Raw genomic sequence first — 13,909 nt, forward strand, 5'->3', positions numbered from 1 at the left:
ATGTCATAGTGGTCCTGCCTCCTGGAGTTCCACCCACAAAGTGCAAAGGAATGAAGGCATGCTTAAAGTTACAGTTCATAATTATCTATATTACTTTCTATATTACTAACCGAGAATGGTAAACCGGATGGCATGGAAGCAGGTACACGGCGATGGGACCATGAGACGTACTGCGCAGGCACGTACAGCGCGCGTCTCATAAACCGCACGTGAAGTTGTATCCACCGCGAACGAAGGAGTCACGGCCCAAAAACGAAAGAGCTCAACTGACGTGAATGAGAAATGAAGCAACAACGTGCCCATAGCTAACTACTAATGACACAGCCATACAAAAAAGAGGATTCTCAGCCCAGATTCAAACGGAAGAGGCTACGGTGGCCCCACAAGTCCACATTGTGAGTGGTACTACTACGGAAGGCGCAGGCGTCACCGCCATATTGTGAGTGGCACTACTGCGGAGTGAAGTTAGGAATAATGTGCTGCTTGGGATTGTACAAACCGCTGAACGCTTTACACCGAATTCAAACACAATACAGCTCAACGATACAAACACGAGCCCACCTAGATAAGATCAATGAACGCAGGCGCCTACAACACACGTCTGAAACTGCGGAAGCAAAGCAGGCACGGGTTCAAAACGAACAAGCTCGACTGACAGATATACAAACATGAACCCGGCTGGATAAAATCAATGAACGCAGGCGCCTACAACGCGCGTCTGAAATGCCGCAAGCAAAGATGGGCACGGCTCCAAGACGAACAAGCTCGACTAATGTATTTCAGGATACCCAACGCCGGGGGTAGGCGAGCGAAGCGAGCAGGGGGCGGAGCCCCCCTTGTAAACAACAGAAAAGACATAAGGATCTGAACAATAATAATTCAAAAACAACAAACAAATAACACAAATTCAGAAGGTAATATAACAGTTTTAAGATGAATATGATTCTGATTCTTAACTAATTGAATACAGTATTGGAATAATTATAAAGCTGATTTATGGGATATAATTTTTCAGCAAATATTTTGCCTTAATACTAGAGTCTTGACTGTTCATTCCACACAGAGACCGTATAATGACCTGTGCAAGTAATGTTGGTACTCAGGTCCCTGCTTCTAGATTGGTTCAACTGTAAGTTGTTTCATCTTGCTAGTATTTCAGATCAAATACAATTAAACTGTAAATGCATTTTTTTAGTCACTAAAGTCAAATAATTGAAATTAGATATTGTTAGTAAAGTAGATATTTTTGATGTCAAACAAGAACCCTCAAGTCAGCATTTAAGAACAGTATTCCACCGATGGCAGAAAACAAAAAAGAAATCTACTCCAGACTCATAACAGACTTCTCAGAGTAAGTACTACTTGTGCACTTCTCATTTAATCCTGAATTCCCACAACAATGAATCCTCTTCTGATGCTGAGTCCACTGCTGTATATGCCACCAGACACCCCAGAGTGGGTAGAGCTTTAGTGTTCTGAAAGGCAAGAAGGACATTTGTCTGTGTTGGTCAGTTGCCAGAGGTGTGCTGACTTGTTGTGTCTCAGACTTAGGAAGTTCAACTGCTTCAGGTTTTGGCTCTCTTATTGCTTTTTTAACTTTGCCCATGGAGTAACCTAGATAATAGGTTTCAAGAACTCCCAATGTACATTTTTTAGGATTTGCAGTCAATACCACCTCCCTGGTATTGTCATGCACAATCTGTAGACAAAACACATACATATTCAAATCATTGTCAAATATAGTGAGGTCATCTAGCAATCTGTCAGAAGGCAGTCTCCTCATAACTAGACTCCTGTAGTGAAAGCTGCCACTACCCTCTTTGGCAGGTCAAGAATACTCAGGTAACTTGCTTCTGCAAGCTCTTCCAGAAGTTCATCAACACAAAGCATGAGATATGCATAAACTTTGAAACTTTATTTAAGTAAACAAAGTCAAAACCAAAACACATAATTTGGTTTGGATCCCATTAGTCAATCTCAAGTGGATTGCACCAGTCACTGACTGATGCTGGTAATTATGCTCAGTACTGTAATTTGTTAATTTTTTTTTTATCTTTTATTGAATTGTATTAGTGTCCTGCAGTGGGTGGCAACCCTGCCCGGGATTGGTTCTCGCCTTGTGCCATGTGTTGGCTGGGATTGGCTCCAGCAGACCCCCGTGACCCTGTATTCGGTTTCGGCGGGGGTGGAAAATGGATGGATGGATGGATGAATTGTATTAAAAGCATATAACATTTTTTTAACAAATTAACCTCTTGCCAAAGTGTGGAGAATCTAAATGGAGGTACATAGACCTTTACACTATTAGCTAAGTTGTGGCGCAGTGGTTAAGGCTTTGAACTTCAAACCCTGAGGTTGTGGGTTCAGATTCCAATCCTGACACTGTGTGACTCTGAGCAGTTTCACTTCACCCACACGTGCTCCAAATGGAAAAACAAAAGAACCTTAACCAACTGTAGCTCAAATGTTGGAAGTCTCTTTGGATAAAAGTGTCGGCCAAATAATGAAATGAGTTGAACCAAGTTAGTTTGCTTTATCTCAGGCCTAATGTTACTAAAAAAAACAGCAACCAAAAAACTCTCAAAACAAGAGGTGAAACATTATAAGGTTAGAGAAAAAAAACAATGCATAGCTTAGCTTTTAATGCAAGTTCAACTTGGAACTTACAAGTAGTTATAGAGACAAGGAGCAGGTTATTATCACTATTGTCAGAATATGACCCTCTGGTATAACATTTTATGGAAATGTTCTTGTCTGTTCCCGAATTTTCTTTGTGGCACTTCAACTTTGTTTAAGTGTCTTGATTAAGAAAAGGTCTAAGGCCAGGATGGCTCAATGACATTCAATAATAATAATAATAGTAGCTGTACCTGACTGACCCGCTTAATTGTTTACAACCTTTGCCCAATATGTGATACGACTTCATATTGTATGCATCTTTTGTCCCCTTTTTTTCCTTCTGTAAGCAGGAATTGTAGCAATTTCTAGTCCTTCAGCTATAATCTTGATTTCTAGCATTTCTCATGCCTTATTATCAAGCTCATATATTGTGTCCCAGGAGAATGTAAAATAGCTTCACATGGTTTGTATATATATATTAAAATATCAACAGTATGTGTAGCTGTGTTTGTTCCAAATTACCAAAGTTCTGCAGCTTTTAGTTTACTTCATAGGACAGTTCTGGCACTAGTGTGACATGTTTTTCAAATAATTCCATAGACCAAATATCTTTGTTTTAAAAGTTTTAATAAAATTTAAAGCAAAACAGATCATACAAAAATAGAGAAAAAATTGAAATTTCAAAGAAAGCAAAGTTCTTAATTTAAAGAGAGTTCAGATTAATGCTTATTTATCTTATTTAATTTCTCTCTAAGTTTGTTCATACAGTTATACTTTCAAATGCTCCTATCAAAACATGTAGTACAGTCAGAAAACTGTTTGCCAGACTCCTATTTGCAAACTTATCTAACAGTTCATGCTAGCAGTGAGACTTTCTCCTAACTGGCTTAATTAACACTCAGTTTTACACATATAGCTAAGAAAGTTCATTTTTCAGATTAATTTACAGGGGGTAAAAGACTATTCCATATTCTACGTAACTATAAGAAACTGATATTCTACTATTGAAATTAAGCAATTCTAACATTAACATTAATCATTCTAAGATTGGCTCTTACAGTCATCTTCTTTCTGCTGCTCCCATTAGGGATTACCACAGTGGATCATCTTCTTCCATATCTTTCTATCCTCTGCATCTTGTTCTGTTACACCCATCACCTGCATGTTTGCTCTCACAACATCCATAAACCTTCTCTTAGGCCTTCCTCTTTTTCTCTTGCCTGGCAGATCTATGCATCCTTAGCATCCTTCTCCCAATATACTCAGCATCTCCCCTCTGCACTGTCTAAACCAACACAATCCTGCCTCTCCGACTTTGCCTCCCAACCGTCCAACTTGAGCTGACCCTCTAATGTACTCATTTCTAATCCTGTCCATCCTCGTCACACCCAATGCAAATCTTAGCATCTTTAACATCTGCTACCTCCAGCTCTGTCTCCTGCTTGCTTTCTGGTCAGTGCACCATCTCCAACTCATATAACATAGCTGGTCTTACTACCATCCTGTAGACTTTTCTTTCACTCTTGCTGATACTTGTCTATCACAAATTACTCCTGACACTCTTCTCCACCCATTCCGCCCTGCCTGCACTCTCTTTTTCACCTCTCCTCTACAATCCCCATTACTCTGTACTGTTGATCCCAAGTATTTTAAACTCATCCACCTTCGGTACCTCTACTTCTTGCATCCTAACCATTCCACTGACACCCCCCTCATTTACACACATGGATTCTGTCTTGTTCCTACGGACCTTCATTCCTCTCCTCTCTAGAGTATATCTTCACCTCTCTAGGGTCTTCTCAACCTGCTCTCTACTATCGCTACAGATCACAATGTCATCAGAAAACATCATAGTCCATGGGACTCCTGTCTTATCTCGTCTGTCAACCTGTCTATCACCTTTGCAAATAAGAAAGGGCTCAGAGTCGATCCCTGATGTAATCCCAACTCCACCTTGAATGCATCCATCACTCCTACCGCAGACCTCACCACGGTCACACTTCCCTCATACATATCCTGTACAACCCTTACATACTTCTCTGCTACTCCCAACTTCCTCATACAATACCACAACTCCTCTCTAAGGCACCCTGTCATATGCTTTCTCCAGGTCCACAATGACGCAGTGCAACTTCCTTCTGGCCTTCTCTATACTTCTCCATCACCATCCTCAGAGCAAACATCGCATCTGTGGTGCTCTTTCTAGGCATGAAACCATACTGCTGGCTCACTAATCATCACCTCACTTCTTAACCTAGCTTCCACTACTCTTTCCCATAACTTCATGCCGTGGCTCATCAATTGCATCCCCCTATAGTTACTACAGCTCTGCACATCCCCCTTATTCTTAAATATTGGCACCAGTACACTTCTCCACTCCTCAGGCATCCTCTCACTTTCCAAGATTCCATTAAATAATCTGGTTAAAAACTCCACTACCATCTTTCCTAAACACCTCCATGCTTCCACAGGTACGTCATCTGGACCAACGGCCTTTCCATTTATCATCCTCTTCATAGCTGTCCTTACTTCCTCCTTGCTAATCCGTTGCACTTCCTGATCACTATCTCCACATCATCCAACCTTTTCTCTCTCTTGTTCTCTTCATTCATTAGCCTCTCGAAGTACTCTTTCCATCTTCGCAACACACCCTTCTCGCTTGTGACTATGTTTTCCATCTTTATCCTTTATCATCCTAATCTGCTGCACACTTTTCCAGCTTGGTCCCTCTGTCTAGCCAATCGGTACAGGTCCTGTTCTCCCTCCTTAGTGTCCAACCTCTCATACAACTCATCATACACCTTTTCTTTAATTTCCTTTTTCCTCCTTCATTTGTCCAGATGTCACCCTTACTACATCTGCTGTAGTTTCCCAACTGTCTGGTAACTCTTTACTTACCACCCAGTGCCTGTCTCACCTTCTCCCTAAAACTCAACCTTGCAGTCTTCTTTTTTCAGCTTCTACAATTTGATCCTTGTCTCTGCCCTCACTCTCTTCCTCTTCTTGATCTCCAACGTCATCCTACAGACCACCATCTTATGCTGCTTAACTACACCGATCACTCTCCCACTTGGACAGAGGCAGTGGTGCTGTGGGAATTGTGTTTCTAGACTTCTCTAGCGCCTTCAACACCATCCAACCTCTGCTCCTGAGGGACAAGCTGACAGAGATGGAAGTAGATTCATACCTAGTGGCATGGATCGTGGACTATCTTACAAACAGACCTCAGTATGTGCGTCTTGGGAGCTGCGGGTCTGACATTGTGGTCAGCGACATGGGAGAGCTGCAGGTGACTCTACTTTCTCCAGTCCTGTTCAGCCTATATACATTGGACTTCCTATACAACTCGAAGTCCTGCCACGTGCAAAAGATAGCTGACGACACTGCTATCGTGGGCTGCATCAGGAGTGGGCATGAGGAGGAGTATAGGAACCTCATCAAGGCCTTTGATGGGTGGTGCGGCTCAGACCACCTACACCTGAACACCAGCAAAACCAAGGAGCTGGTGGTGGATTTTGGGAAGCCCGGGCCCCTCCTGGACCCCGTGATCATCAGAGGTGACAGTGTGCAGAGGGTACAGACCTATAAATACCTGGGAGTGTAGCTGGATGATAAATTGGACTGGACTGCCAATGCTGATTCTCTGTGCAAGAGAGGACAGAGCCGGCTCTACTTCCTTAGAAGACTGGCGTCCTTCAACATCTGCAATTAGGTGCTGCAGATGTTCTGTCAGATGGATGTGGTGAGTGCCCTCTTCTACGGAGTGGTGTGCTGGGGAGACAGCATAAAGAAGAAGGATGCCTCACGCCTGGACAAAACTGGTGAGGAAAGCAGGCTCTATTGTAGGCATTGAGCTGAACAGTTTGACATCCGTGGCAGAGCGATGGGCGATCAGCAGGCTCCTATCAATTATAGAGAATCCACTGCATCCACTAAACAGTGTCATCTCCAGACAGAGGAGCAGCTTCAGCGACAGACTGTTCCACCCGGGTTTGGGTAAACGTTAACATTATTCAAAGTTATTGTCCTGTTTTTACCTACATTTTTTATTACTCTTTAATTTAATATTGTTTTTTTTGTATCAGTATGCTGCTGCTGGAGTATGTGAATTTCCCCTTGGGATTAATAAAGTATCTATCTATCTATCTACTATCTGTCTATCTATCTATCTATCTATCTATCTATCTATCTATCTATCTATCTATCTATCTATCTATCTATCTATCTATCTATCTATCTATCTATCTATCTATCTATCTATCTATCTATCTATCTATCTATCTATCTATCTATCTATCTATCTATCTATCTATCTATCTATCTATCTATTCTATCTATCTATCTATCTATCTATCTACACTTTCCCCTGCCACCTCTTTGCAGTCTACAATCTCCTTCAGATTGACTCTTCTACCTGTGTGCATCTTCCGCCACTCTTGTATATAACCCTATGTTCCTCCCTCTTCTTAAAATACATATTCACCACAGTCTATCCTTTTGGCAAAATCCACTATCCTCTGACCTTTTTCATTTCTCTCCTTGACACCACCTCCTTGTCTCCTCTGTTTCCTTCACCAACATGTCCATTAAAATCCGCTCCAATCACTACTTTCTGTCCCTTGGGTACACTGTTTATCACTTTATCCAACTCACTCCAAAATTCTTCTTTCTTATCCATTGCACACACAACTTGCAGTGCATATGCACTAACAACATTCATCATCACACCTCCAATTTCCAGCTTCATAATCATTACTCTGTCTGACACTCTTTTCACTTCCAAAACACTCTTGACAACTGTTCCTTCAGAATAACCCCTACCCCATTTCTCCTCCTATCCACACCATGATGGAACAATTTGAATCCACCTCCGATCCACATAGCTTTACTCCCCTTCCATTTAGTCTCTTGCATGCACAATATATCAACCTTCCTTCTCTCCATCATATCTGCTAACTTCTCTCCCCTTACCAGTCATACTGCCAAACATTCAAAGTTCCTATTTTAAGTTCAGTTATCGGGTGACCATTGTTGCTGCAGGTTTTTATTTAAGCCAGTTCACAAACCAGTGAGTCACCCATTCTAATTTTAATTTGCTATTAGCATTTAGTAAAGTTCTTTAGTATGATAGTTACATTTCTACAAAATTCAGGAATTTGTATTTTTTTTTCTTTAATTTTAAATATTTAACATCTTTGATAATTTTCTTTTTTAATTTTCCTTTTTCTGTTGAATGTGTTCTCGTAACTGTATTCAAATGCTGCCAATTACTAACGACCACTGCACACACTACATGGCCAGAAGTACATGGATGATCCCTCAGATTATTGAGTTCAGGTGTTTTCAGCGGCCCCCATTGTTAACAGATGCACACACTCAAGTGCATAGCCATGCAATCTCCATTGACAAACACTGGCAGTAGAAGGGGTCATACTGAAGAGCTCAGTGGCTTTAAACATGGCACTGTCATAGGATGTCACCTTTGCCAAAAGTCACTATGTGCTAGATCTGTCCTCACCACCTGTTAAGTGCTATTAATGTGTACTGGAAGTGTGTAGGAGCAGCAACAGCTCAGACACAAAATGGTAGACCATGCAAACTTACATAGCCACCAAGTGCTGAAGTGCATAGCACCATAAAAATCACCTATTCTCTGTTGCATCACTCACAACAGAGTTTTGGGCTGTTTCTGGAAGCAACATTAGCACAAGATCTATGCATCATGAAATGGGTTTCCATGGCTGAGTAGCTACGTAGAAGCTTCAGATCACTATCCACAATGCCAAGCAGCATCTGGAGTGGTGTAATGGAGTAATGGAAAAGTGTTTTATTGAGTGATGAATTATGCTTCACTATCTGGAAATCTGATGGATGAATCTGGGTTTGGGGAATGCCAGGAGAACACTACTTTCCAGACTGCATGATGCCTATTGTAAAGTTCAGTGTGTGTGTGTGTGTGTGGGTTGGGGGGGGGGTTTGGGGGGTTATGGTTGGATAATGGACTGGGGCTGTTTTTCAGGGTTTGGGCTAGGCCCCTTGGTTCCAGGGAAGGGTGCTCTTAATGCTACCGCACACAAAAACATTTTAAACAACTTTGTAGCAACAATTTGGAGAAGGCCCTTTTCTATTTCAAAATGACTGTACCCCAAAGCCAGGGCCATAAAGACATTGTTTGACAAGTTTGGTGTGGTAGAATGCCAGTGACCACCACAGAGCTCTCACATCAACCCTTTTGAACACCTTTGCAATGAACTGGAACTCTGACTTCTGAGCCAGGTCTTCTCACCCAATATCAGTGTCTGACCTCACAAATGGGCACAAATTCCCACAGACACACCTCAACATCCTGTGGAAAGCCTTCCCAGAAGAGTGGTTATTATAATAGCAGCAGTAATGGGGCAACTCATTATTAATGCCCATGGTTTTGGAATGGGATGTCCAACAGGCTCACCTAGGTGTCTGGTGTCCACAAATATTTGGCCATTACATTTGCCTTTACTTATTTGGCTGACACCTTTATCCAAGGATGAATTACATTTGAGATGTGATTGGTTACCTTTCTTTTGTTTTTCTAATTGGAAGCATGCAAGTCAAATGACTTACTCATGGTCACACAGTTTCAGTATTTGAGCCCACAACCTCAGAGTTTAAAGTACAAAGCCTTAACCACTACACCACACCTCTCATCATATGCACAGTATGTGCACAACCAACCAATGATGTACAAACTAGTGATTTTATCTACGGTACATTACTCCAAGCAAGGTAGCAAGGTATTGTTCTTGGCTAATTTTATCAGCCATTCTTTCTAATGTTCTTTCAAATCGGTCCCAAATTGGTCTTGTGTTGTGTTACTACCAGTGAGCAAGTCTATTTTACTGTGTCCTTTTCTCTTAACAAATTTACATGCCTTCTTATATTCAGGTGATGTTACTTTATAGTTGACAGCATGTCCTGTTAATGTGCTGTAGATGTGTGAGGTTTGTGTAGAACAGGCACCAAAGGTTTATCTCTCCTGCTAAATTCACACAGTTTTGTTCCTGGATCATAGCATCATCTTTGTATCTCTTCTTCTCACCACAGACATTCTGTCACTAAGGCAGATAATTTTGAAGGTTCTCTGTAGAGACATGTCTGTCAGAGACTGTATCAAGTAAAAGAACACCATATCAGACCTACTCAGTGAGTGAATAAAAGACAAGAAGCAAATAAAAAAGTTGAAAGTTTAAGCTTATTTTATGAAAGAATTTAAAATATTTGGCTGCTTGATTAATGCAGAATATTTGTCAAATTGTTACATTCATGCTTTCTATAATGCCTCCATGATAAACTAGAAGAGTAAAGTACAAATAATATATTTGTCATTTAAAGTGCAATTGTAAGCAATCATAAAACAGTAGATGCCTAGGCAGAGTTATCTGGGAAACCACTGTCCTCACAGAATTCCATCAATCTTTTTCAGATGAACTAACTGGCAACAGAGAAGCCCCAGGACAAGAACTGGAACAATTTCTAAAGGACACTTGTGACAAGGTGAAGGATATAAGAAACTCCTTTGAACACTTTCACATCAGGAGCAAAGATGCTGAAGAATGGAAAGAAGTGTCTATTGTCTTGGACATTTTTATTTTCAGAGTTTATATTATCTTTATTACTGTTTGCATGGTATGCTTGGGTATTTTTTGGTCACAGTGGCTCACAGAATAGAATGGTTCACCATACGCTCAATGTCTTCAGCTTCCTAGGTTTCTGTGCTGACTTTATACTTAGATCTGCTAACCATTAGCCATCCTTTAATTTACACAAATGCCAGCACAAAGCACATTACAGTTAATTAATATTATAACATGGTATAATCAAAATATATAATGTACATTAGTAATACTAGACAAAGACAATGTTAACATGGCGGGACATCTAAGAGGTTATGGTAAGGCGAAGTAACAAGAGTTAAAGAACACTGTGGAGGAAGATAGCAGAATGAGTTCCCCTTAACTGAGATTCACCAATGTGCTTGGAGTTTTGAGAATGGTCATATAAGAGATTGTAGGGATCAGGGCAGTGCGGCAATGAGGTTCAGTTCAGTTATATCACATAATCAAGATGGTTCTAGAACTCTTGATGAGGGTTCCGAAAGGAACAGTGAACTCGATCTTACACATCCTTGACATTTAGTTTGTGTCATGTCCCTGTAGCAGTACAACAAACCAGTAGAGTCTATTAGGATTTACAGGTGACCATTGAATAGGACAAGAAAACAAAAGAAATCAAAAAGAGAAAATCGTCTGACATTCATGTTGTTTCACTTGTGTCCTTGCTGTGCATTTTCATAAAAACTTCTTTTCCGGTTTATTTTATGTAAATGTAAGTTAAACAAGTAAACCTATAAACACTGTGGGTAGGCAAGTGAATGTGTCAAGAGCTGGACTAACGCTCTCAGGGATCATTTCCTGCCTTGCACTTTGTGCTGCTAGGATGAGCACCAGACCCCAGTGGTTCTGAAATGAAATGAAAATGGATTGATAGATGAAAACCAACAAAAAATTTGGAAGTAAATAACAACTACATTCAATAAGGATAGACAAAAATAAAATATCATCTGTTTATAAAACTCAATAAAGCCAATAATTGTCTTTATGTTACAGTTCAAGACATTTATTCATTCTCAAAGTTTATTTGTTGTAAAATATTAAGAGAAAATCTGAATTCTGATTCAACATTGAGCTTGAGGTGGGTATGAAACCTAAGAAAATGGCCATTCATGAACAGAGCTATTTTAAAATGAAAACTTCATTTAGCTGCAGTGGGCTGGCGCCCTGCCTGGGGTTTGTTCCTGCCTTGCACCCTGTGTTGGCTTGGATTGGCTCCAGCAGACCCCCGTGACCCTGTGTTAGGATATAGCGGGTTGGAAAATGGATGAATGGATAGAACTTCATTTAGACAACCAAATGTGGATTTCATTCACAACATAATGAGAATTTGCCTCCACCTAGTGGCGAAAATGCATTACAACAATATTTTGTTAATATTTGGATAATAGTAATAATACATGTTGTTTATATAGCACCTTTCCCAAGCTCCTGCATAGATAATGATAACTTCTAATTTGTTTATTTTTTCCAGTTCACATTATTTTTTTATAAAGTGAAATTCAACTCATTAGCCCAATGTATTATGTAGTGTTATTAATTTCAAACACGGGCAAATTATGAAACTCCATTAAAGGATAGTACAAAAAAAAAATACAACGTATTATGTACCATTCGATGAAAGAATTTCAACCTGCTCAGTCTAATTATCCCTTCCACTCTAGTCAGTTAAGGCAGTGGCTGCATCAGCCAATCACTCTCTCTGTCTCTCTTTCGAGAACTGCTCCAATGTCCAGGATGAGTGTCACCTTGGTGGTACAGATATGATAAAAATCCAGTGTGGTTCAGGCCTACATATTTTTTATTTTTAAACAAAACATAAATGACAATCTCTTTTAAGTTTTGTGAGCCGTCAAAAATCAACCTTTGAGCAGTAAAATTTTCCTATTGGATGAACCAGCTAGTTCTGCTTATGTGCCTCACATGTGCATTTGACTGCCTGTAGTTTGGGTAGAACCTCTGGTTGCCATTGTTTATCTTGAATAGAACTGATGGAGCTGCCCAGTGTTTGATGATGATTCAATACACGCCAGTTTTTCCCTATCCTTTGCTCTTGTACGAAGGTTCAGTTAACTGGTGGCCTGCTAAGTTACAAAATGAGACCACCCTCCTAGGAAGCGTGCACTGCTTGCTTTTTTCACACTTAAAAAAAATGTAAGAGTTAGCCATTTAACTTGCTTTGTTAATGTGGCTAATTAGCACTCTTGATCTTCTTTTTCTTTCGGCTGCTGTGGCTCATCAGTTTATCAGTTACTACAGCTCTGCACATACCCCTTAGATAGATAGATAGATAGATAGATAGATAGATAGATAGATAGATAGATAGATAGATAGATAGATAGATAGATAGATAGATAGATAGATAGATAGATAGATAGATAGATAGATAGATAGATAGATAGATAGATAGATACTTTATTAAATCCAAAGGGGAAATTCACATACTCCAGCAGCAGCATATTGATAAAGAAACAATATTAAATTAAAGAATGATAAAAAAAATGCAGGTAAAACAGACATTATTATTAAAAATCGGCACCAGTACACTTCATCTCCACTCCTCAGGCATCTTCTCACTTTCCAAGATTCCATTAAACAATCTGGTTAAAAGCTCCACTACCATCTCTCCTAAACACCTACATGCTTTTACAGATATGTCATCTGGACCAACGGCCTTTCCATTTTTCATCCTCTTCATAACTGTCCTTACTTCCTCCTTGCTAATCTCAGGTTTCACTGTCCAACCCTGCTATCTGGCCCACAGCTGCAGGGTTCACAAGTTCAAAAGTAGGGCGCCCACTAGAGGATGGACAGTTCCGCACCAAATGACCTGCTACTTGGCACTGATTACAAATGGGCCTACCTTGTGAATCCCAGGCATAACAGCTGTTAGTGCAAGGCCTCCTATCTGGCTGAGAGTGTGCTAGTGGCTGGGCAGCATCAACCTCTGGAACTGCTGGCCTCAGTTCCTTCAGCAGCTCCTGAGTCCATTCCTTCATCTGTGTTTTCAGGTCACCCAGAATCTCTGCCTTGAATGCTAGTCTCCAGTCTGCCTGTGATGAGAGTTAGTTGCGAATAACTTACCAATAGCTCCGCAAGTTGCTTCCCTGTGTCACGCATAATTACATTCCCCTTCCAGCAGCAGAGACTCTTGATGCACTTCCCCAAAAGTTTTCTCTGGATTGTGGTGCACAAATGTCCGAAGTGCTTGTCGCAGTCCATTGTCATGGAGGCCCAACAACAGCTGATCTCGCAGCTGTATATCGGAGGGGGCTTGTGCTGCACTACGCCGTTGTAACCTGTAATGAAGTTCCCTCAATCTAAGAACAAAAGCCCTAAAAGGTTCATTAGTTCTTTGTGGACAACTGTAGAACTGGGACATCAGAGTAGCTAATGGGACTTGGTCACCATATAATCCATCTAGAAAAAGAAAAATCTTTGTAACCCTAACTCTTTCTTCCACACTCAACACACTGACTTCCCGTTTGGCATCCCCAGTCAATGCTCCCATCACAATACTGACCTTTTGAGATTCCCCATATTCAGCAGCTTTTAATAATCCCTGCATCTGTTCTTTCCACTCAGCATATTTCAAATCACCTTTTTCCCCACTAAACTTGGCAATCCAAGGTGCACCGGCA

General features: G+C 40.6%; 1 protein-coding gene across 1 annotated transcript in view; it reads left to right on the top strand.

The window, feature by feature from the left end:
- Positions 1-11,234, top strand: part of LOC114646703 (5-hydroxytryptamine receptor 3A-like) — a 59,741-nt gene extending 48,507 nt beyond the window's left edge. Inside the window, exon 9 of the mRNA XM_051922251.1 lies at positions 10,082-11,234. Within this exon, the coding sequence (XP_051778211.1) occupies positions 10,082-10,326 (245 nt within the window). The 3' untranslated portion in view covers positions 10,327-11,234. The remainder of the gene's footprint in view (positions 1-10,081) is intronic.
- The last annotated feature ends 2,675 nt before the right edge of the window (positions 11,235-13,909 follow it).

The sequence above is a fragment of the Erpetoichthys calabaricus genome, chromosome 2, assembly GCF_900747795.2.
Source record: "Erpetoichthys calabaricus chromosome 2, fErpCal1.3, whole genome shotgun sequence".
Taxonomy (NCBI): domain Eukaryota; kingdom Metazoa; phylum Chordata; class Cladistia; order Polypteriformes; family Polypteridae; genus Erpetoichthys; species Erpetoichthys calabaricus.